The sequence below is a fragment of the Meleagris gallopavo genome, chromosome 12, assembly GCF_905368555.1.
Source record: "Meleagris gallopavo chromosome 12, MGAL_WU_HG_1.1, whole genome shotgun sequence".
In the NCBI taxonomy this organism is placed as follows: Eukaryota; Metazoa; Chordata; class Aves; order Galliformes; family Phasianidae; genus Meleagris; species Meleagris gallopavo.
Window position 1 is genome coordinate 10975172 of NC_139415.1, and position 26044 is coordinate 11001215.

The window sequence follows — 26044 nt, forward strand, 5'->3', positions numbered from 1 at the left end:
GAAGTGTGTAATCATTGAAGTATGATTGCTGTTTTACATGGCATCAGAATATGAAAGAAATGAAAAAGAAGCCTAAAATGGGAAAGTTTTTGCATGTTTGATAGTGGCAGGAATGTGCCCAAGAGTCTTCTGGAAGCTGATGGAAGTCCTTTACTTTCACAAACTCATCTTTTTATCATTGTTCTTTTCCACTGCACGCGCCAAAGTGATGGAAGTTTCAACTTTTGAAATGAGTTAGGAAAAAAATGCATGGTAAAGTATTTAATAGCACCTTTATTTGGATGTTTGCAAATATATTTAATAAGGTAACTTGAAAAAAAATAACGCCAGATATATTTCCCAGAAATTTGAATCTCTTTTTCTATTATGCACCTGAGGAATTCTGCACGCTGGACTCTGGCTGAACTGTCACACTGTTTATGCTGGATGAGGAACATGTGGTATACAGTGTGAAGGTGGAAAAACCCAGCATATCCAGGTGCAACTTTTGAATAAGCATTCAGCAAAGCTTGCATGAATTCTTCTTGCTTTGGGGACTCCAGGAAATATATGGAATGTTGTTAATGCAGATTTATAAGCAGGTTCAGAGAAAACTAACATATCAAAATGCTCTGAAGATTATGTTTTTGCTTCATACTTTGTAGGTATTGCAGACAGACATACCAGAAAGGACAGTGTGTTTATATGAACAAAATAGGAGGTGAGAAAGCTCAGTAAGAGGCATTGAAATCAGGCTTTGGACACCAAGATGTAATTTTCAGCTGTGCTACTCCCGTAACATACATTATCTTGCAGATTCTTCTGAATCTGCAGCATTCATAGGAATGGGTATATTTTGAGAGTTCAGGTTTGTGTATTTCCAGCTATATGTTCACTTATACTTTTAAATCTTGAAGACAGTGAAATACTGGAAACTCAAGGGAAAGTTTTTATACACATGATCCTGGTCAGCTGTCCTGAATGATTGGACCTAAGAGCACTACAGAAGCACGGACTTCTTGCCTCGCAGTTGAAATGGATATCACGAAAACTGTTGTTAGCTTGCATCCCTGTCCTCAGGACCTCTGTGCTCTAATATTTATGAATATGGAAAACCAGGGCCCCAGAGCATCTAACTTCGGTTTGTGAGGTGCACTGCCAATGCTGTGTATTTTTGTCAGGTTGGATATTAGGAAAAAATTCTTCTCTGATGCTAGAACAGGCTGCAGGAGAGGAGGGGGTGGAGTGATCATCCTTGGAGGGGTTCAAGAAATGTGGAAATGTGGCACTTGAGGGACGTGGTTTAGCGGGCAGTATTGGTGGTAGGTGGATGGTTGGACTAAGTGATCTTAGAGGTCTTTTCCAAACTTAATGATTCTATGACTTTCTTATCAGTTTTTAGAACAGGTTTCTCTTTTGCTAGACGTTTATCTGTTGAATTTCTGGAGTATCTCTCAAAGAAATATTTCAGGTATTTTGTTGCTGCTTCTTTATAGCAAGAACATGTAGGTACTGAACTTAGCTACTGCGGATAGGTGCAGAAATAGCTGCAGGAGCTTTCTGCCCAGTTGCTGGTGTGGGAATCATGATTCCTTCTGCATGCCCACAAATTCCAAGTTCCCTCTGTTACTGCTCGCAAAGAAGGAAGGAGGTGATACAGACTCTTTTTGGTGCCAAAAGCCTCAGCTAGCTCATAGGTGCCAAACAGCCAAGCAACATTTCATCCCTTCCTGGATGCCAAAAGCCTCAAGTATCCCTGCTCCACCTGCCAAAACCTCCAACTTTGTCCTGACAACTCCTGCAGTGCAGGCCTGTGTTGTCAATATGAAATTTTGCAATACCCTGACAATGGAAAATCTGGATGCAGTATAATATTGAAAAACATGCTGAGATCTGCCTTCAGTTCAGTATCAAAATGAATTACTCTGTAAATATTTCCTCTGTGTGTGTGACTCTTCTGCATGTTTTATTTTCCAAAACTTGAATTTGAAATTATTCAAAACTGCTGTAGAACGAAAATATGTTGCAGAATTCAACTGAGTTTTTAACTGCATCTCAGACCCCAGATGTATTCCTTCACATAGCTGAATAAATCCATAATTTACCTTTTTGGCTCATTTCATGCTGGTGATTCTCCTGATCTGTCACTGAGCTTTACCAATTTGTGTTTCTGAAACACTGTTTGTTACTGGATACAAAATCCATTTTGCAACTGGTTCTTAGAACATGGACACCGTTTGGCAAGGCCAAATGCAAGGAATAGTCAATGTGACTGAAGTAATGTTAATAATATCCAGACTAATTAGTTCTAAACATCTGCTTAAAATACTTGCAGTTATTCCCATGTGTTTTTTATCAGTTTAAAATGATGTATGGATTTTTATTTTTATTTTTTTCTCTCTCACGTTTTTCTGTCCAGGATTTTATAATTACAGGTATGTCATTTATTAATGTAAAGAATAATGTATACTTTGATTCAGTATATATAAGTTAAAGTTTTATTAAACTCAATAAGATATACAGTGTACTGTTAGGTAATATATAATGCACTCAGCAATAGTAGAAGTATATCAGGAAATGTCTTGAAATCAGTCTTAATGGAACAATGTGAGATCTCATTAATAGTTATTTGTCTGGAAATAAGTTTTGACTGTTCTTCTATTTAGTTGCTGCTACAACTGATTTTTTTTTCCTAAATCTATTATCCACGTTCTACTTTTTACTTAGATTATATGAAATAGAGGTGAAAATCATTTTTGTATGTGGCCTTAGCAGGGAAAGAGATTTCTCCTACAGTTTGTTGCAAAGCTATAGACATGGCAGCCAAAGTTAAAAGTGAAGGATATAGTTCTGAGGCTGAATGGTGCAGGCAGTGGTTATCTGCAGGTAAATATTTGTTTTGTTGGTTATGCACTCTGCTTATGGATAGTCAACAGGGCGATCTGATACCTTTCCATTAAGTGTAGTGTCTGAAAAGAGGAATCTGGGAAACACATCACTTCTACTCAGGCAGGAGATTTTCCCTTCAGTGCAGTAATTCCTTGAGCTGCCTCTGTTTGTAGGCATGTAGGTATAAGGGGAAGCAAATGGCATAGTGCAGTGCATCTGTGTGTGAAGATGAGTGAACAGCACCATAGACTTGTGCTTTGGAAGATTCTGGAAGTCAGGATAGTGTTAATAGTATTTATGGGTTGTGAGAGTGGGAAGAAGCAGTAAAAAGGAAATGCTTCATCTCTGTTCAAAATACCATCAAGGATGAAATCCACTCCAGGGAAAAGGGCCAGAGCTTTGGGTTTGCTTAATTTAGTCCTTCAGTGGGACTTCAACTGGTGTTTATACTTTTCAGTAGGCTCTTTCACTGGAATGAATTTTTTTTCTGAAGAATCAAATTCTGTATGGAGAAATATGGTTTCGTGTCATGTGTTACTGAATAGCCATAAGATATGGCTGTGCCAATGTAACTTCTTACGGGGATTCTCTTCAGGAGTCTGGCATGCTTTTTTCAAACTAATACGAACTACTTTGATAAGAAGCCATGAGAAAAACCAAAGTATGCTCACCCAGAGAGCAGCAGTGACTTTGGCATAGCAACAGGTATGTTGGTAAACATTCCTGCCTAACCATGTCCTTAAGGTTATGACCGAGATTTATTTTGTGAGCCATATCATAGAATCATTAAGGTTGGAAAAGGCTTCTAAGATCATCTAGTCCAACCATCCACCTACCACCAATACTGCCCACTAACCATGTCCTTCAGTGCCACATCTCCATGTTTCTTGAACCCCTCCAGGTACTTGATCACTTCCCTGGGCAGCCTGTGCCAGTGGTCAACCTCTCTTTTGGAGAATTTTTTTCTAATATCCAACTTGAACATACCCTGGTGCAACTCGAAGATGTTCTGTCTCATCCTTCTTCACTCTAATCTGTTTGTGTAGAGCATTTTGACTATCTGTCACTGGACATGGCCTGCACTGCAAGATGCTGCCCAGAGGTTTTGCTAAATGGTTGTATAACCTGTCAGAGATGGGATGCCTGCACTGATGGAGTGCTTGGGGCACATTGCAGGATAGGATTTGGGATTGTTGGGGCTTTAATGTATACATACCTGGCAGAAGGACTCTGACTTAGGCGCTCATGCAGAGGAAACTGAACGTTGGGTGTATGTGCATCTTTTTTTGCATGTGCTATACATGGGAATTATTATAACACTACATACTTGTGTCTGTCTTTAAAGTGGAGATGTATGTAAAAGCTCTGAAAAACAAACATTTAAGGTATAAGAGCATTTCTGTTGAGAAGCTGAATCTTTGTTACACCGAATGCTAAACATTTACATATCCAAGCCTTATGTAATGGATGTCTGAATAATAATAAAACTGCATAAGCTGACCTTCATTCTCTGGCACCACATCTCCTTTGAAGTCTGCATGACCAAATTCAAGACAATTATGTCATCCTTCATAACAGCCAAACAAAAGTTTGGCCAAATAGTCATTTTTCTCCATTTAACAGCACTGTGTTTGATTTTTGTAATGTGTGTCGATGTAGCTGTTGTTATTTACTGGGTGTTACGAGTGACAGTAAAAATCCCCTTGTTTTAGATTAATGATCAGCCCTCCAAACATCTGGATTTCATTTATTTTACCTCAGTGCCCACTTTTGCTACACTCAGCTCCTTTGAGCAGTACAGTGCAAGGCAAGTACAGCTTGCATACTAACACTCACAATTTGCAGATGTGTTGTTACTGTATATGCCCATATGTGACAGAAGCAAAACAGAGCCCTGGACAGAAGAAGAGAACCTGGCACTAACATTTCCCCCCTCCAAATCTTCCAGTGCCACACTTTCAGTAAGAACTCTCCATGAACAAGGCTGTCTCTGTCAGTTAAGGGTTGTCAGCAGAAGCTCAGATTGCACATTGCTGGGCCTCAGGCCTTAAGGACCTTGGCATACTGTCATCCTAGTCTTTGAGACTCAGCCTATGTCATGAAATGCTTCAAAACTTGTAGTTTATTATCCCCCATCCCCTAATTCAAGCAATTCAAGACCTTCGTGTGGTGTCATGACTTAGCCTTTTATTACTGTGAGAATTAATTAAATATTGGATATGTAGTTTGAGATGGAATATTTTGAAACTATCATAAATGCTGGAATCATTTCTGCAGAGAACACTGTATGAGTTCTGAATACACTTGCCTTATATGCTTGTATGGTAACCCTACGTTTGATGCTTTTGGAATGGATACAACTCCAGCTAGCGTGGCTGGATCAAGTAGAAGCATGGTGCCTTTTGCCATCTAGTTCTACTTAAAGAGCAACAAATCATCTAGGTTTTCCCTAAAGCTATGTTTATGGCTTTTTAAAGTTATTTTGTCTGGATTCACTAAAGCATTGGTGGCTTCATTTGATCGTGTTATGTCACAGGTGCACGTGTGCACATGCATGTGTAGGTACATGCGTGCTTTCACAGTGAAGCATGTAAACAATAAACGTAATGGATACGTAGTACTACATCTGTTAGAAAACTAAGCCTCTAAACTAAAAACACATAGCAAAGGATCACTATTGAGGCATGTTAGAATTAAAACAACATGAAAAATTGGAGTTAAAAAGCAAGACATGAATTCAGTCCTGAAGTACAACAAAACCCTTTTGTACCCAATTGCAATTAGTTCTTGATTTAATTTCTAAATGAGTTTCCAAGGTTCTGTTGGTTTAAATCACGATGGTGCTGATCTTTTCTTTATTTTACTTCAGCTTGGTACCATGGTGTAGACAAATGTAATATGCAGGGTTTATGAAACCAGACAGCTAGTAAATCAGTATTATTTTGCTAGTAAATTACTAAGGCGTGCAAGCTGCTTTTAACTCTTTCCCATGGGACAAGTAGTTTGAACTAGCTGGAGTTTAAATCAACACTGTGGACACTGAATTAGTCAATGATTCTGAAGAGGCCTTTGTTGGCATAAACTTCTGCTTTGATCATTCTAGTATTTACAGCTTTTTAATTAGATACAGTTCAGAACAATGGCTTTTATCAAAGCAATTTGGTAAGTGAACAACTGGACATTGTTTAGGGCTCAAGATGACATTCTGTCTGTTAATATCATGGCTGGCTTTAATACAATGATGAAGTTGGAATTATTTTAGGCATTGTCACTGCTTTGTCCAAAGAAACTTGCTATTCTAAAAGAGAGTGACATGTATTGTTATTTTAATATCGTAAGTTTAATCAGTTCTTAACATACTAAAACTCAATCATTTTCCTTGGGAGTACAGAGGACAAACTTTAAAATTTACGAGTGCAAAATTAAAGAAGTGACTTGTTCATCTGACTTATTTTCATGTGCTGAGTGATTTGTTGGGAAGTGCCGAGTTCTTTTTGCTCAAGGTTGAAGGCAATTGGTTCCATTTTCAGTGTCAGACATTTCAGAGTTGGCTTCTGATGTTAAGTAAGCCCAACGCCAGTGCAAAAATTCCTCAGGGATCTCTGTAGAGCAGGGCTCTATCATTTCTGGAAGTAGATTGGCCTAAGTAAACTTTTAAAGCAAAGTAAGGTTTTGTAAAATTTGTGAACTTAGGGGAGCAAGAAAGTTAAGGAGTGTTTAGACCAGTCCCTGAAGTTTGCTGTGCAAAAATTCTTTGACAAGCTTTGGTGTTTTAAGGAAAGTATGGAAAAATTTACAAATCGTTGTCTTTTTCTACTAACAGTCTAGCTACAGGGAGTAGTGCAGTTACACCATTATTAATCCCTTTGGGATTTGTTCAAGTAGTCCTTAGTTATGTTTAAGTGTGGCTAAATTTAACCTTGTGCCATTTGGGTTTCTAAAAAGACACTTGCTTAGTACTATGCTTTTGACATGAGACCGATTGCAGGCTGGGTGACAGCTGAACCCCAAACAGATCAGTTTGCTCAATTCCTGTGGCACATGATTATTTTTATTGTTATATTTAGAAGAAAATCCCTTTGTCTCCACAGCATGGTATTGAATCATATTCCTTGTATGATGCTGTTTTGAAAACAGTTTTGTTTTTATTGTTTGCTGTTTTCACTTTGAGTTGTTAGACTTTTGTCCGAGTCAACTTTCTTCATGGCTGAAGATGAGCTGACTTTATTGGTGCTCTTGAAATTTAAAGGAGAGTTATGTATTGCTTACTTTTTCTTGCACCATAAGATTCAAATTATACATCCCTTACTTCCTTTCAAATTACTTTTGCGAGGCTTTCTGGAAGAAAATAGGACTGAGTCTTGTCTCATGAGCTTACTTAAGTTTTCTTTGAAAAAACTACGGATTACTAAAATATGTTCATCTGGTTTAGTGTTGGGATGTATACAAATGTCTTGCATTTCTTTGGATTTAGTCACACATGTTTAAAAGAGTGAAAAGATTTTCATTTATTTTTATTTGGCATCTGTGAAGACTTGAATGTTTACTTCTATGTAATTTAGTTAGTAATGTTTTTGTTTCTCTTCTTCGTGTTGTTTGCTGACTGACAGCCCTCTGGCTGGTGTATCTGTGCATTTCTGTTTTAGGGAGAGGGAGTGAAGATTCTGCAAGACTTCAGATTAAGTTTTGCCCTTCTACGGAGTCAAAAATAAAACAGGAATGTGGATGTAATGCTTTTGTTTCTCTTGCCGAGGTCTGATTGGATGCCCGCTGAAGTCGATGGGAATGAACCGCTGGCTGTAGAAATGGTTGTTTCATTAAAGCTTGGCTGACCCCTTTATGTTCTCTCATTTGCTATTGTGCTGGTGCATGGTAAACATTGGTCAATATTCTCTGGTACTTGGCATAAATTGCTGTCAATGTATTATTTCTATCCACAGTACTGCTCTCATTCCTAATGACATTAATATCAGTCACATTATTGCGTTTGGAGTAGCTGACGTGAAAATGTTATCACCGTGATGATCAGAAGGATCAGTTATATCTCTGTTTGATGAGTTTAATTTAGGGTTGTAATCTTAATTTCTGTGTAACTCACCAATCATACATGTCTGACAGCTCTCAAGGAATCATATTTGACACTGTTAGAAAAATCCGCACTTTTTTTTCAAGAGAGAACTTTTAAGGGTTGTGTGGACAGAAGAACAGAAATAGCACTTAGGTGGAATGCTTGCTGAACAATTGTAGGGAAGTCAGAAATAAATACTTGGATAAGATCTGAACTGGATTTTCCTATGCTTTCTTAATGAAAGAATTTTATAAAAGCAGTACTCTCCTAAACCAGAACATTATTGAATCATGTTGCTTTTCAGTATTGAATTATTATGTTAAAAACCTGTGTTTTTCTAAAATATTTCGATAATTTTCTCTGGGAAATGTCAGGTTTTTTCAACTAGATACAATGCAAGTGAAAAATGATGTTTTTTAGGGGTTTTAGCAGATTATTTTCCTTTTGGTCTGAAATTAATCTTCTATTTGTGCTGTCTGGAAATAATGTCTTTTTGAAGCCTGCGCGAGAAGCTGAAATCACTGATTAATTGCTGTAGCATACAAATCATTTGAAGTCTTTTTTTTTTTTTTTTTTTTTTTTTTTTTTTTTTTTTTGATCTCTTTCAAGTTAGAAGACATTTTGCCATGAAGCTACATTCTTGGTTGGCTTCCCTACCTGCAATTCTCGGGCTATACTTCGTGAAAAATTTGTGCTGGATGTCTGTATGTTGGGAATTAACAAATATTTGGAGGCAACAATGTTTGGGCATAAGGAAATTAATCAAATGCACTGTATTTTCAAACACTGCTTCCTTTCCCATGTAATTATTGTATATTAAAATAGTAAATTGAGACATTGTCAATAAACAGCAGAGTAACATACTCTGCTATTAATGTCAAGCAGTAAAATGTGTAGCAAGTCAATTAAAGTTTCTTTCTCCTCTCCAACCTCCATTTTGTTCAGACCTCCAGAATCACCCGTTCTGATGAAGATAAGGATGGCTCCTGGGATGCCTGGGGAGCCTGGAGTGATTGCTCACGGACCTGCGGTGGGGGAGCCTCCTACTCGCTGAGGAGATGTTTAAATGGCAGGTTAGCTACATGCTTGTGTATATTTATTCTTCTGCAGCTGTGCCATAATTCTCTGTCTTCTGTGTTCATAGAAAAGCACTGCTGCTTCTCTTTCTGGAACTTAATGTAATGTAATGGTCAAGTGTTTGGTATTAGGAAAAATTTCTTCTCAGAAAGAGTTTTGATGTGCTGGCACAACTGCCCAGGGAGGTGGTGGGGTCACCATCCCTGGAGGTGTTCCAGAGCCATGGGGATGTGGCACTGAGGGCATGGGCATGTGGGGGGTGTGCTGGGGTGGGACTTGGGGATCTTAGTGGTCTTTTCCAGCCTTAATAATTCTATGATTCTACAAATTCTATTTTAATGTATTTCTGTATTATATTAGATAAATATCTTAGCCCTCAACTCTGATAGATCTTAAAAATATTATTAAAATATGCTAATGAAATAGCAAGAGTGACTTATTTACTATAGTCAAGTATTAAGAGGAATCTCTGTATGCATAATGTAAAGCAAATTCTGGATTACCTGCATAGAAACTGGATCTGAATAAGGATGCATCAATTGCTGCTTTGTGTAAGGACGTCTTTTCCTTCTCTGGTTCTTTTTGGTTCTGTTGGCTATGAATTCTTAGGAAATCCTCAGTGTACCTTGAAGAGAACAGAATTTACCTCAGTAGTAAAACTGAACTAGTATAGGACTTGTTACTATGATCCCAAAAGTGTGAGTAATGCAAGAGGCAAAATGAGATCCCAACCAGCTTAGAAGCATCTGTGCTGGCATATGTATTTGCTCACGTTATTTGAATTATTCCTAAACACTTTGTTAAAACTGCTGATTACATTTCTATTTTGTTGAGATTTTTTTCAAGTTAAATGTGATTTCATCCAGGAAGTCAGCTTCTCTTAAAGAAGGCTTACAGTGTGATCTGCAGTTTGTATGAAATGCGTGTTTTAAAGATGACTGAATAAAACGCTGCCTGTTTCTTCTAGTGCAGAATGCAGAGATTTTGAAAATATTACTATTTCCAGCAAGAAGCCATGAGATTCTGCTAGTGTGTTGGTGACTGAAACGAGGTCAATAAATTGTAGCAATATAAATTCCACTGTGGTTTTATTAATATTTTTAATGTGTTCCCCTGTGAAAAAACATGTGTTTTCCATACCTTGACTAATGTGTATTTTAAAAGTTTTTTTTCTGTGCTTTACTGTTGTTGTAATGTCCAGGAAATGTGTGATTGTGAAACAAAGTTTTCACATTTGTATGTGTCATAAACCTTCTTTACTTGCATATTGTGATATGATCATTCTTGCAAAAATTGGAAATCTGAGACACGTAATATCTTGAGCTTGGAGAGCTGTACCTTCAGCTGAGTGGGTTGAGCTCTTGCTCCAGGCATCCATTACTCTTTCCTTTTAAAACTGTTTTTCAATTTCTCAAATTTAAAAAGCTTTTCAATAATTGCAATTAATTTCCATACAAAAGCAAAAAATGTAATCCAGGAGCTGTAAATGACCAGCTGCTCATTTATTTCTCATCAGTGTAAGACAGACATTTTCCATTTTGAAGGGATTCTTCAAAAATATCATTTCTGATTTTAGAGGCATTACTAAATATAATTTCCTATCAAGTCATGAAGAGTGTGTTTTCAATTCTTTCAGAGGCTCAGTTTTGCCATTTGCATTTAGAACTGGAATGCCTTCCCATATGCAGAACTACCAGTCAGTTATCCTGAAGTCTGGCAAGCTCTTTTCTAAATAGGTGTGAAACCCACGCACCTCCATATTTATATGAAAGAACAATAAATAATTGTGACTTTATTATATACCTCTTATTTCACCTACCAATAACAATTGTTGCGAAGAAGCTGGACTGCCTGGATTTCACAAATATTTGCTGGGTACCTTAGGAATGCAGGCAGTCTGAGAGACTTAAATTAAATTAAGAATTCTACTAATGTGGCTTCAGGTTGTTTTTCATAAGATTTCTAGTAAATTGGACTCACAGAGGAAGTTACATGTTCTTTGCTGAAGAGGTACTGCAACCACTTGACTCCCCAGATCCTCTTTGTATTCAGACCTTGTATTTTGAATCCAGATTAAGGTATGGTGGTAGCCATAGGTCTAATTTTCAAGAGAATAACTAGCTGTAAAATATTCAGGATTGGCTGTGTAACCATTTTTACTCTATTTTTCAGGAACTGTGAAGGTCGGAATATTCGATACAAAACCTGCAGTAGTAATGTGAGTATGGCATTTAATCCTTTTTATAGCTTCTTTTACTTATTCAGATGATTTGTTACAGTTTAAGAAGTGCTGTTTCTTATTTAAAATCTCACGGTGGATAATTTTTTTTGGATCATCATTACCAATTTTAAAGATTTCACGCTGCATGTCTCCAGGAGGTTTGAAATTTAGTTTTCCAAATAGACTTTTTCTTTCCAAATTGTAGCACCAGTTATGATTCAGAACACTTTATATCATTTCTTAGGAAAATTATGCACTTTGGAGTACTAACAAATCAGCTCACATCTTAAAGTAGCAAGTGCCTTTCCCGAGGTTCTGTCGGAGGTGAAGCATTAAGCTGGGCTCTTGAACATTTGTGATGCTGATACAACAGCATTCATTATGTGAGCAAAGAGGGTGTTGCTTTCAAATCTTAAATTGCGTAATTACTACTTACATTATCTCCTTACATTTGCCTAAGCCTAGATCTTTATATTTCTATATATAAAATACATATATTTAGTACACTGGCATAGACTGTTTCTGTGGCTGAATATGAAGCTGGAGATTTGAAAAAGCAGTTGCTGTTACTATGATGCAATCAAACTTTATTTTTACAGACACATTTTATGAAAACCAGTCACATATGGCATACTTCATGACTTGTGCTCCACTGATTTGCAGTGATGCTTTATGCTGTTTAAACAGCTGCCTTCGCTCACCCCAGATGTTGTAGTCTGCTCAAGGTGTGCAGGATTTTGTGATACCACCGATAGCAGACTCATGTACACAGTAATTCATAATGCATTGGTTTATGATCTGCAGGCACCTCTGGCATGAGTTACCTGAGAATACAATTTACAGTCCCATTCCAAGAAAGAGGGAACATGAGCAAAGCAAAAGCATCTTATCTGCTTTTCTGTAGTGCAGTTGGTTCATTTGCTTCTGGCTTTGGGAGAAAGACAGCACCTGTCCCAAAACACCCCTAAAAAGGTGAGCCCTGCTGTTCCCTTGAGCTCACTTATACCCAGGCAGGAGCAGATGATGGTCATGTTGCTGCCAGCCTTGTGATTTCTGGCTGGGGTCAGCATCTGGGAAGTATGATGTGTGCTCCTGAGGAGGCCTGGAGCTGGCTCAGTGCGTATGTTGAATCGAGGTGTCTCCTGGGACAACTGGCCATCTCCACTTTTTCACTTTGCCACACCTAAGGCTTCTTCTGTGCCAGTTGGCTTCTGCACTCCTCCTCAGGAGCAAGGCTTGCTAGCACCTCAAACTGTTCTAACTCCATTCCTTGGTGTTGGATGGATTTTCCACCTCAGCAACCCACAGCCTGAGTTTCCGCAGAAATTAGTGGAGGTGATTAATAATTCTGGCCAACTGCATGCAGAAGCCAGATACTAGAGACAAACTCTGCCATTTGCCCTTTGAGAACTTCAGTGCACAGTGCCTTTGCCTCAGAAATAACGGTGCCGTGCACAGAAGACTCATAATCTTGTAAAGCCATGTGATAAGCTAGATAAGCCAGTCAGTATGTAAGCAATAAACAAACAGCCACTGTCTAAATGTTTGCTAGATATATCCATTTGTTTTCTGTACAGTAATACATCTCTGCTTGATGTTGTGCACTACGGCTTCCCCTGCAACAGTGCAAATTCAACATAGCACATCCCTTGGACCTCCTGTGAAAGGAAAAGAAAATCATGTAGTGTGCAGAAAAAGCAGAAAGATGAGATTCATTTGTCAATAACTTCTGCTATAAGCAGAGGCCTGCATGCTTTTAGGATACACTTGAGCAGTTGCAGACACTGGTTGCTTTCAGGATTATACAGTAAAAAATCTATGGTGAGAATGAAGGCACTCGTATGCGTCATCATAGAGAAAATTAACATGATTACCATATCCTTTCTGAACTCCAAGGGGGTTTTTCTGAAGTCATTGGGACCTGTTTTATAACTTTAGGGCTTATTTTAAAGCGATAAGTGGCTAGCATCTTGTATGAGAATCTGTTTGAATTTATGATGATTCAAATGTTAATTTCCAGACAGGAAGCTGCATTTACAGTTCTGCTTTTGGGGCATGTCTGAGAGGGATCGGGTTTCCATTTTAGTTCAGATAGAGCCAGAATCTCTCAGGAACTGTTTTTCCTAGATTATAGGTCAGATAATGGAGAACTCATGAGAAAAATAAATTTCATGAGATTTCCACTGTTAGTACAGTGGAAAGTTGATCTTTGAATTTGGCCTCACTGAATTCAAACCAAGTATTAGACCTGATTTAACCTTGAAATGGGAGCTTACACCTAATACCAACCTAGGGCTAGACCTGTTCTGTTTCAAATGATATAATTTTCCCCAAAGCATCATTTCTAATGAATGCTTCTCACTTTAAGAGTAAAATTTTAGTCTGAAAATTAAGAGTTTAAACTCGCTTCTTTCCATATTATTAGGTATTATTGATAACCACAGGAGACATCCAGTATATATACACTCTGTAAAATTGTCTGCAAATGTAATCTTGCTACATGATACATTACACCACTAACATCTATATTGAGGAGTACAAATGAAGCACAACTTAATGCGTGTGTCATTCTAATGAAAAGAACAAGAATCATTTTACCAGAAAATTGGTTTCATCTGGATTTGTAATAGAATAGTAGTAAGTTCATTGAACTCAAGCATAGTTCCAGAATAATATTAGTGATATTTCAATCAAAAAATGAATTCAGAGTCTTAGCAATGAAATAATTGCTGAGATTATTAAGGCTTATGTTTAGCCTGCTTATCTTTCTGTTGTAAATGGTATGTTGGGTATAGGATTTCTTGAAGCTGCATTTCAGCTGCTTTTAGCTTTTCTTATTGAAACTTCAGAGAAATAAACTATATGAACTATTCATTGTATGCTGTTCAGTGAGATTTTCAGTCTTTCTTAAACCTTTTTTTTAATATTTCCATTTTTGTATATACTGTTACATTCTAATGCTGTGATGTACACTATATGGAAGTGTTTAAGATAATCCTTTAGGGTCTTATTCATAGAACAAATTATTTGAGCCATTTCCCCATAAATTTTGCATTTTTACATGCCAAAAAGTCACTTCCATGTAAGCCAGAATGACTCTCCTACAGTAAGAAAAAAAAATCACTATTTTGTTGCAGATTTTTTCACGTTTCATTCCAATATAACCTTTTATTATATACAAATAATGCTTACACCTGTTCGATATATTCATCATATTACTGTCCCAGCATCCACTCATTAACCAGATCACCTACCCCAACCAAAAAATCTTGGCTGAACTGTGTCTGCTCTGTTCCTTCAATATTTCATCTTGGGTTACATAGTTTCTGTCTAATCTACTCATTTATTTTTTATTTTCATAATGCTGATGTACCCTTAACTCTCCTGGCTAGAGTTTCTCGTTCAGGTATCTTGATTTTACTCAGAAGTGGCCTGAAAATTGCCTATGAATAACATAGAACCTGAAGCTAATTTCAAAAAGAAAACAAAACAATGACTTCATCGCTTCTGGCTCAGCTTCAATAAATTGAGATTCAAAGAACCAAACTAGACAAAGGGCTAGACTTTCTTTGGTGTCATCATTTTTACTGGGAATTTTCTTGCTGCTTTTTTGTGCTTTTTTTTTTTTTTCAGCAGCGTAATTGTTGGCAGGAATCACACGGTCTGATACAGTCTTCATGTTTTGTACATGAACATTGCCTACAAAGATACAGATTTCCCAGGTTAGCTTGGTTTTCAAAGACTAAGAGTGACTGCCAAAACTTAACCAATACATTTCATAGGAAGCCAGCCCTTGACTGCAGTAGTTTTAATCTTCTGTCACAAAAAGAATGAGAGTGCATATATACACATGCATATTTTTTAACCGTCATAGTACTCATGTCTGAAGTATCTTTTTCAGATCCGCCTAATAATACGTACGTAACTCACGTCATAAATAGACCGAATTCCACTGCAAAATCTGTATATGATTATTTTGCTAGCATTCTGAAGTATTAGGCATCATTGATGTGTGTTCAAACCCTTGTGTGGTGTGTGAACCTACAAGTGCTCCGGTATGGTTCAGAGGATTCAGCATAAGGCAGAAAAACTACTGCTGAAATTAGAAAATCTGCAATTAGTAGCAAAAATATTTAGCAAACAGGGAAAAAAAAATAATTGTGGAATATTGGTGGGATAGAGGGAACAAAGGAATTAAATTTATATCTGAAATAGATTAAAACCAAAAGGACAGGGTGAGTAAGGATTGGGGCCCGTGTAGTGTGGGCTGATGAGGTGGCCTTGCCACTTCTCGTGTTTCTCCCTTGCCTGCCTCTCGCACACCTTGCGCTCACCTTCCTTCCTTCCTTTTAATCTCCTTCTCACTTATCTACTCCAGTCTGAAGTTTCTGAGACCTCTTGTTGTCTTGATTACATTCGTTTTTGCACTTGTCTTGCTGTTTAGATCATAAACTCTTTTCTTTCTACAAGTAGATATTGTTGCAAGGAAAACAGGCTTCTGAACATGTTGCTGCCCAAATTCTGATACAGAATCACAGAATTGCTCAGGTTGGAAAAGACCTTAAAGATCATCAAGTTCAACCACAACTTAACCATACTATCCTGACTCTAATGTAAATGATAATTTCAGCCCTTTTGATAACTCTCTGTGATGCTCTTTTTATTCTCCTGCTTTTGAACACAGCTCAAATGTAAAGCAGGTGGGGCTGGCATGTGAATGGAATGCCACAATTGCTTTCTGTGCTTTGAAAATGCCAAAGCTGAATAGGGAGATGAGAATTCACTTGTTCTTAAGCAGTCAGGAAGTGAGTGGAAGGAAGGAGCTGCATTGTGCTGAACCAATGAAAAACACAGAGTAACCGTGGATTGACATCCTGACATTGCAGTGTTTGTGTCTTGGCACTGCACCAACACCTTGTGATAATGAGTCGTAACAACAGCCTGTCAAAGCCCAGCCTAGAGATGTTGCTCTGCCTGTTTTACAGATAGCGCTTCAGTTCTTTCTGATGAAAATGTAGCTCTATATTGTGGTTGAGTAACGCTACTTCAAAATGTTGCTTCTAGCTTTACTTGAATCCAACGTCAACTATTTTTTTCATTAGCTGCTCCTTTGTTTCCAATGGTGGAAGGGAAAACCATATGGTATCCATATAAACTCTGATGTCCCCTCTGCTTTTTAGACTTTCTGTTGTGGTAAATGGGAAGTGACAGATAAGTCGGAGCCAATTTCTGCTCTCATTTACACCCATGCAAATATGGTGGCTTTCTTTGAAGTGGTAGTAAATAGGGGTGTTTTCCAACAGTATTTACTTGACATTTTCTGAAGTGCTCTCTTGTGGGGTTTTATCTCTATAAAATACCTGAAGATTTACAATAACTGCATTTTTTCCTTGTCTTACTTCATTTTATTAACTCAAACTAAAATTATCCCAGATTAAAAATAAGACAAAATATATTAGCGTAACTTTGACTTATTTTCGCTCTAATGTGTATTATTGGACAGTGCTGCAAAGCACTGCACATTGCAAAAGCCCCATGTGTTGCTCCATAAGAGCACCACTGATCTTAGAAGTTTCTTGCAGTCTACGAAAAAAAAAAAGCCAGAGATATTTCTGTTTCCCATGATGAAAGAAAAAAAAATCTAAGGTACTGTCAAGGTATTAAGCTAATGGACTACCAACCCACCAAGACTCAGGAGCAAAAATGTGTCAGGACAGGATTACTGAGGGCATTGGAGCGGAATTTGTGCTTTTCTTGTGTATGTTTCCAACAGTAGTAATGCACTTGCCCTTTGTTAGTGTTTTTTCAGGGAACACATCACAAGCTTTCAGCCTTATATCCAATGGAAACAAGTCTTTGTTGAAATCAGCCTCACAGCTGGCTTATATGGGCTGAAATTCTTGGTCTGGCATATAGACTGACACTGGACATACTTTTAAATGAGAGTGAGAGATTGTTTGACATGCCTACTCCTTTGTTGGTACCTTGATGAAGTTGTTTTTGAATAAATCAGTATTCATCTCCTTTCCTGTTGCTGTAGCTTAATATTAATGTCCTTGTGTGCAATGTTTTATACAGAAGAAATATCTTAGAATATTTCATTTCAAACACTGTTGAAGAGGCATTTGTCGTATTTGTGTTTCATCTATATTTGCTGAGGCTGTGTGTGGAAGAAATTCTAGAACTATCTCCATAGATCAACACAAATGTAAATTCTATTTTATTTCAACAAAATAAAGTATGAATTTTCCCTTAAGGTAAAGAACTTTCTGTAATTGTACTAAAGGAAAAGACACTGATGTCTCTTCCTAACCCTCCTGCCCCATTTCTGAGCAATACTGAACGATTGATCAGACACATTTTCATTTCTTAGTGTGTAAGTATCAGCATAATACATTTGTCATTACTCAGGTGTATGAACTGATGAATGAGTGCAGAATGCTTTGAAATTCTTAAGTGGAAAAAGCTATTGGGAAGAAAAATAATAAATATCAGTTATCTCACTACAGTCACTTAAAAGGCATAGATTCCTTTAGAAGGTAATTCTTACTACAGGACCAGATTTTAAAAGTGAATGCGTCACACAGTGTCATAAAGGTAGCATTTTTAATTACTCTCACTTATCAGTTGTGCTATTACTGGAATACGGGCAATATTCTATTACCTGTACTGCAAGGAAGGGATTAAGCAACATAAATAGTATTAATGCATGCAGTAGAAAGCTGTGACGTATTTGTCATAGCAGATCAGTTTTTGAACCAAGCCTACCTTAACAGATTCAGCATAATTCTTCAGATAACTACTACAAATGCAAAGGGCTGCCTATTTTTATAAATCAGTTTCTTTGGTTTATTTTCAGGACTGCCCTTCAGATGTTGGTGACTTCAGAGCACAACAATGTTCAGCCTACAATGATGTCAAGTACCAGGGGCATTTTTATGAGTGGATCCCCGTGTATAATGACCCTACTGCACCATGTGCCCTGAAGTGTCAAGCTCTGGGAAAGAACTTGATTGTGGAGCTTGCCCCAAAAGTACTAGATGGTACTCGTTGCAATATGGAATCGCTGGATATGTGCATTAGTGGAATATGCCAGGTATGTTCATGGTGCAGATCTGAGTTGCTTTTGCACGTTAAGTGGACGCTTTTCAGTTCTTTTTCATCTCTATGCATCAGTTTTCTTTAGAAGTATCTGCAAGGACAGCCAGCTGGATAATAGATAACTCACCTTTCTCTTCTATGCAGAAGTTCCTGACTGCCTTAGCCACTAATATTTTTGTATACAAATGAGGCCAATAACTCATAACTCAATAACTCAATTCACTCATTCTTATACTGTAACTTTTAGTCACGTAAAAATTACGGAAACTAGTAATAATCTCCTTCTACGATTGTTGTATCTCATGAACTCTGCTAAGGAGAAAATTTGATATATTATGGGCTCCTGCTGAGAATGGTGTGTGTGTGTCTGTATGTATGTTTGCTGTACGTGCTGCTTTCTCTCTTCGTTTCTTTAAGGAGCTCATAGTTTGTGCAGCGAATATGCCTACAGTAGTAGTATTTCTTTTTTTAACAGGGTACATTCTAAAGATCTGAATCCTAAATTCCTGCAATCTCTATTGTATATTTGCAATTTATAGATTTCAGTTCTAGAGAAGAGGTTCTGCCTCTGTTAAAAGCATTAAAGATAAGAAACAAGGCTTGCTCAGCTGCCAAATTCTTGATTTACATGACTTCATTGGGGTTATTATTTGATAGAAGAAGTAGTCTCAGGCTTTCGAGATCCAGGCACTTAAGATAGATGTTCCCAGGAATCTGATAATTGGTCAGAAGCTCCAAGTGCCAGAACAAAACTGGTTGGCAGATGGGTAATACTTCACACATAACCAGCTGAAGCTTCTTCTTTGCTTTTTCTCATCTCCAGGCTTAGCACCTTGTCAGGAGGTGTTGTATCTTTATTGGCTGTCCTGGATCAGGAGCCCTAGCCTCCTGATGACCTTGAAGCAAAGCCAGACAGCAGTATAGGATCCCAGTATTTTGTGCTGCCTTTGTAACTGGGGAACAGAAATTTATGAGGGAGGGCAGCATCACAGTTCTTAGGCTTGAATATTATCATTTTTAACCCCAATTTTAGTACTAGCCAACTTATGGTCATTCAGCATTGTTCCTAGTTCCATCCAGTCCTACCCCTACTTTTCTCCCTCTCTGTCTCTTTATCACCACATTTGTTGTATCAGCTGAAAGGCTTTGGGCAGTTGGAAGCAGCTATGGTTCTTTTCCTTGCACAGCCACAATAATTGTACAAATGTGCTCTGCGTACCAAGTGTATAAGAGGCACTGAAGGTGATATTAATAAGTTTAACATAACAACTTTCTGAAGCAATTTCTTACTTAATAACTTGTAATCAGTCATTCTGAGTTTTTCCAAGAGTGGTAAACAATGTTACAATGGCTGAAGTTGAGATTGAATTAATTGTATGTTACCAATATATTATTATAATTAGTTTTTTTCTCTCTGCAAATGACTTGTTGTGTTAAACGCCTAAAACACATGCAGCTCAAAAATAATGGATACAGCCTGATAAGCAAAAGAGCTCCATTATGGGGGAAAATACAATGTGTTTGGCAGAACTGTGGTGTGCAGATGACTGCAACATTAATATATGATCTGGACCTTGCTGTGAGTTTTGGGACTTCTAACTATGCTATACTTGCAATACCAATCATGCCAACACACAATGCATCTGCTGCCTCTGTAATTAAAGAAGAGTTCCTTACAGTCTTGCCCTTCAAGAGTCAATAGTATTTCACAGTGGTGTCCATCAGTGTTCATTATGCTGCATGTTTAGGTAGGATGTACCTTTGTACACACTAAAAGCACTTGCAAAATAATACATTTCTTTCACAATATTGTTAGTGATGTTTCCTTATTTAATACAAAATTTGAATCCAGAAGATACCAATGCATTTTGCAGATGATACATCTACAGCAGTTTGTCTCTATTGCCGCACTATTATGCTGAATGTGATGTAGCCCTACTTTGAGGTCTTGCAAGAATAGCTTGGAGGTTTTTTTTGTTTGTTTTTAATAGTTTTGTTGTTATCAACACTTGCAGTTTTATTTACTGAAGACCCTTGAAGTCCTTGGTCATTTGAATAACCTTTTTCTCTTTGTGGGGCAGGGTGGAAATGTTGGTTCCTTGCAAAAGGACTGCACTAGGGAGGGCTTCCTCAAAAACTGACACCACTCTTTGTTACTACTCCTGTTTAAGCAGGAAAAGAATACAAATTGACATCTAATCTTTCCCGGAAAAATATTGTTGTTTAGTCAACTGCTGTTAAGAGAGAGAGAGGGACAGCAAAAACCTGGATTCTTCAGGATTGTTGCTATAAGATCAATCTGTTGGGTTTTGACGTATACTTGGCACAGCCCGTAAATAACTTGGCAAGCACTTTTACAGTGAACTCATCTAAATAAACATGTCATAGTGCTGATGTGGATATCTTCGCTTTTATGCCTGGGAGCACTGAAGAGTTAGTATAAGGAAACAGGATTGCTTGAGTCCTTTTCCAAACTGGTGCTGGTTTTGCTCATTTATTGTCTCAGAAAGTTGGCAAGTTTTATAAGATCTGTTTTCCCCGCCATAAGCACTTCATCCATTTCCTTCCTGTTGGTAAGATAGGGATGCAACACAAAGCTTTCCTCTCAGATTGTTGTTCCATCAATCTCCTGGGCAGAGCATGAATTTAAATGTACAGAGACATTAAGTTCCCACTGTCCAGCTTCAATTCTGATTCTCTGCATTTCCCTTAACAAGTACACCCAAACTAAATAATAGGGTCCAAAAAAAAAAATGAAACAAAACTGGTTTCTGGGTAAGAGTATTGTGTCTTTGAGGAAAGTAAAATCCTAGGGTGGTGGAGCAGGGAAAAATTTACTGAGAAAATTAATAAGACATTGTCTGAGGCTTAATTCAACCTTTTTTTTTTTTTAATTGTCATTTTATTTTATTATTTTTTTAAATTTATTGTTTTTGTCTGCTACTGCCTTTCTTCTGTTACCAAAGCAAATATCTGGGGTTTTTGTGCTGAATAGGGACAGGTCAAAACTGCACTGCTGGGAGGATTTTCACACTTCTGATATTTTTTCTACTCTCTGTTCAACTCCCAACACATTTTTTCATATAATATATTCCTGCTGTGCCCATCTGGATGTGGGTGGAGACATTTAAAAACATCTGCATGTCAGACGTGTGGGCAACGCTTACCCAGTTACTCCGCCTGCATTGGGGCCCTGCCTGGCCTTGATTTTTGTTTTTAATTCTAGTTTGTAATTTTCTTTTTCCCTACCAAAATGCAGAATTAGGTCTTGTTTCAGTACCTAAAATGGTTAGACTGATAGTTTTTCTAAAGTAGAGCAATGTGTTTGGACAATAAATACACACATCACCCAAAACCACACATCACAGTCCAGCGGAGCAGTCTGAGTAGTTCTGTCCTAAGCTGTCACAGTTAGGTCAAAGATGATGTAAATCCTCCGGTGAACTTTCCATTTAGTGTCAGTAAGTTGTTTGTGCTCCAGAAAAGGCAGACACTACACTATGCTCTGTAGCATATGGCATAAATTTAGCTGACATTAGAACACATCTCATACGTCAAGTGGAGTGCCACTGACTTCTGCCATGCTCCATGTTTCTGTCATGTGTCATGATATACCAAGAAGGTATCTCACACACTTGCCACCAAAGTGCTTTTACCCTTGATGTAAATATCTGTCAGTTTTCATTGAAAGCTATTGCTGTAAGCCTTTGGAAGACAGCACGTTTTTTCATGATTTTGTGCGAGCTCTGCTTATGGTTAAAACTTGAAATGATAGAGGTTTGATAATATCTTCTCATTCTGACTCCCTACTGAGAAAGGGACATTTATTTTCCATCCTATATTATTGCAGATTTCCCAGTGAAAAGCACAGCAAAGAGTAAAGGATTTCATCTCATTTAAAAGTATATGTGGGAGAGGAATATAAAAATGTATTTTTTAATAGTTTCTAATTTTTTATTCTTATAACACAGAATGAAGCATCATAGAATATTTTGTTTTTAAAGGAGGGATTTAGCTCCTTAAAAATACTAATTTTCTTTTTTCTTTTCTGAATTTGCTCTAATGTTTAATCTGAATTTCAGGAGTTTAAATAGCATCCTAGATTTATATCTTCTAATTCTTACTCTTTAGAGTAATCATACTGAAGGTGTTTTTACTTAAGATTATCTTTTCTTTTACTCTGCTTGGAATAGTTGGTCCTCAAATAGCAGTATAAAAGGACATCAGGGAAAAACAAAAAACAAAAACCAAGCAGGCAAACAAAAAAAACCAACAGCAACAAACCACTTGCAGGCTCTTTCTTATATTTAAAAATAAAAAGTCTACATTACAATTTTTGCCTTTCACCTCTTTAGCCTTCACACCTCAAGTAACTTACAGGAGGAATTGATTTTGAGGTAGCTTGCTGTTAAACCAGCCTTCATATTCCATCCTTCTCCAGTACCATTAAGTAGCCCATCAACAGCATGCAGTACCGGGACTCCCATGCAGAGACCTGTACTCCATCCACATGGTTCTGCAGACACTGGTGCTGGCAGGCTGGACCTTATCCAGAGTGACTATGGGATTTGCTCACATAGATTCAATAAATCTTTCTAGCCCAAAGAACTACATATCAAAATCTTTGTGTGACTATACACGTGACATCCCATTAAACCGAGCGGGAGCTCCAGCTGCAAATCAGCTGGGAAACATTGGTGCCTGTCCAGAAGTCCCATGGAAGGAGAGGGCTGAGCACGGGTTACCACGTCCTGTGTGACCAGCCAAGGTTCTGCTCTGTAGACTCCCAGACTTGGCTTCCTCTCCCATGGAGGCTCTCAGCACTGCCCAAGCCAGCAGAATGCACTGTAAGAACTGCACTTGAGCCCTTTTCATGTCCCAGCCTGCGGTGAGATAGCAGCTCACTTGAGATCATATTGGCAACTTGGAGGAGGGCTTGTGTGGCACAAGGGTTGCTCACAGATACTGAAAATGTCATTTGGAATTACTTGCTTTTAGTTAGCAGCTGTTCACTGTTGCTAGAGATTGTCATCTCTTTTCAGACCTTCTGTTTTTCTCCACACTGCTGTTTCTGATGGAGGATTACTGCCCATAGGGATTTCTTACTGTCTAAGTTTATCCTTTCTGTCAGATTAGGAGTGAGTTTTTTCTGATCTCCAGTTCCTTATCTCTATCTCTCTTTTTCTAAGTGATTCTTTGCCAAGTTTTGTTTTGTTTTAGAGAGCTTTATATACATATGATTTTATTTCCCAGCCTAGCAAGGTCCTGCAGTGTGTGAGCGTAATAAAGTCAGTACAGTAACTCATGATTTGGGTATCTTGTTGAACTAGAGTCTTCAGATCCCCTGGTGCTGTGGCAGATATGGCTGGAACCAGTCAGAAAGTCAGAAAAGTAATTTGATTCCATATATTGATTTCTTTTTCAATAGCATTCTCACAAGGAGGAAGCCCAATGGGAATTTGCGTCCTACCCTCTGTGTCTGCATGTGCGTATTTTCTAAAATGGGAACCATGTAGGAAAGGGTACTTGCTCTCCTGCTGGGTGGTCCTGTGGGCTCTCAGCTGCTCCAGCATGTGGCAGATCTTGCAGGAAGACTTACATGTTTTGGAAACACTTTATTTGATAGCAGTGGATTTGTAGAATTACAGAATGCTCTTTAGCCTCCTGCCTTCACATGTGAAATGTCTGTAAAAATATGTGGACAGTCCATTTAGGAGCCCTTTTGTATGCAATGAATTTAATGCACTGTATATTTCACCTTTCGTTTTTTTATTGCTTTGCATTCTTTTTCTATGTGTTGAGGGCTGAGAAACTTGAACATCATGGTATGTCTGCTTGTGCCCATCGTTCTGACATATTTGTTGTTCTTTGTTCTGAGTTTTGGATTTTGACACACTTTGGCCTCACTCCTTGCTTTCTCATCTACAAACAACTGAAAACACACAAGAGATACCTTCTTACTCCCAGCTGGGTCTGCTGCTTCACCGGCCCTGCAGTGATGGGCTGGGTGATGGACTCGGTGTCAGTGCATGCTTAGGGTCCCTGAAGGGGCCATGTTATAGTTCTTAGCAGATGCTGATGGCCAGGTCAGCTTCTCGGGGCTGCTCTGAGCTGTGCTAGCTCTGTAATGGAGATGTGAGACCCAGTGCAACAGTTCAGCCTTTGATAGGCTGAGCTTAGTAACAGAAGAGTAAGACAGAGTTGTGAGGCCATATAAGGACAAAGTCATGTCTAAGACCAAATTAAATCTTCAATGAGGATAAAGCAGGATTTTACCTGAAAGTAGAAACTCTTCTATATTAAATAAATAAATAAAAGTAACATTCTAAACTGGAGGAATGTCTTGTTATCTCTTCCTGTTTGTAGAAGCTCATTTACTTGTTGATGATGAGCATGGGAAAGAGTGGGAGTTTTTTACTGTATATTCTATGGACATATTTTATCTATGTAGAAATAAGCTACAAGCTGAAGCTTTCACAAAGCAAGGGATGTGAGCAGAGATTGCACAGTAAATGAATAGATGGGCTCTGAATGTCAGTCTCTGGATTCTGTAGCAGGGCAAATGGAAAATACTAGCTAAGGCAGAGCAGAACTTTCCCATGATGAATTTTATACTTATGTTTTTATTGCCATAAATTCCCATAGCCATATTTAAAATTAATTATTTGTTGTGTGGATGCAGACATTCCTAACATCTGCCTGCACTGTGATTCTGGGGTAAAGCAAGTAGAGCAGGAGAAAATGCAGCTAATAGCTGACACTGATGCAGTGAGATCTGTGTAGTGGGATAGCAGATGTGCCTGTATAGTTAAATACACATTTAATTTTTCTGAGTTTTGGATTTTTTAGTGTGTCTGTCTGTAAAACAAAAATTCTTTTTCTTGTGAGTGAGACTCCAAGGACTTTAATTTTCCCTCTTGAGATTGATTCTAAGAAACTGCAATGTAGATTTATTTTAGTGAGCACATAGGATTTTTTCACTATTTTCTTTTTTCTTTTATTAGTAGATGTTGAAGTAAAATGTATGTCCTTTCTTAGTCAAGTTTCAAGACTTGGAAATTATTTTTGCCAGAAACAATTTTGATGGCATCTGGTACTTTATGCAATGCTGTTAACCTTTGGATGTTCTTCTTCTATTTTAATCTGAATTCTGAGAGAATAAATAATTTTGTTATGACAACATGAGCTCTACTGTCCTGGTGGTATGGCAGTTCCATCCCTTGGCTGGATTTGTTTGGTGTAATATTCACTCAATTTTCACTCAATATTTTTCACATCTTAACAAATTTCACAGGCAGTGGAATCCAGCTGCACCTGGGTTTACACCTTTCAGTCTTTACACCCTTCAGCAGTTCAGTAGCAGTGATACCATATCCTTGTGAAGAATAATTATCTCTATTTGTGCATTCTGCAGTGCAGTTCCTTATTTCTTTCATGCACTAGGCATATTGGGCACTTCTTAAATTGGCTGAGTTTTTACTTTTGTTGAATTTGACTAAATGCCATCTGTACATTTGTGCCACTATTTTATTTGCAATCTCTTTCATGAGTACACACAGATGTGCATCCTTTGAAGTTGCCAGGCCAGTGAAAAAACAAAAGTGCAAATGTACTGAGAGTAGATTTCATCTGGATTTTTCTAACTATTGTGTAGTGAAGCAACTCCAGAAGGATGCTAATTATGTCACCGTGAAAGGTTGGTAATTGAT

The 26044-nt window shown here is 37.9% G+C and overlaps 1 protein-coding gene across 15 annotated transcripts in view; it reads left to right on the top strand.

Annotated features, from left to right (window-relative positions):
• The window catches only part of ADAMTSL3 (ADAMTS like 3), a 190414-nt gene that overhangs the window by 81684 nt on the left and 82686 nt on the right, over positions 1-26044 (top strand). For 14 of the 15 annotated variants that reach the window (XR_014885806.1, XM_085233767.1, XM_019619471.3 and 11 more), the window contains 3 exons: positions 8882-9009; positions 11186-11231; positions 18094-18330. Coding sequence is in view for 14 of the 15 variants with exons in the window: in XM_085233767.1 (XP_085089893.1) it covers positions 8882-9009; positions 11186-11231; positions 18094-18330 (411 nt within the window). In the remaining variant the exon portion in view is untranslated. Of the gene's footprint in view, positions 1-8881; positions 9010-11185; positions 11232-18093; positions 18331-26044 lie in introns of those variants that run through there. The other variant, XM_085233768.1, reaches the window with a different exon arrangement.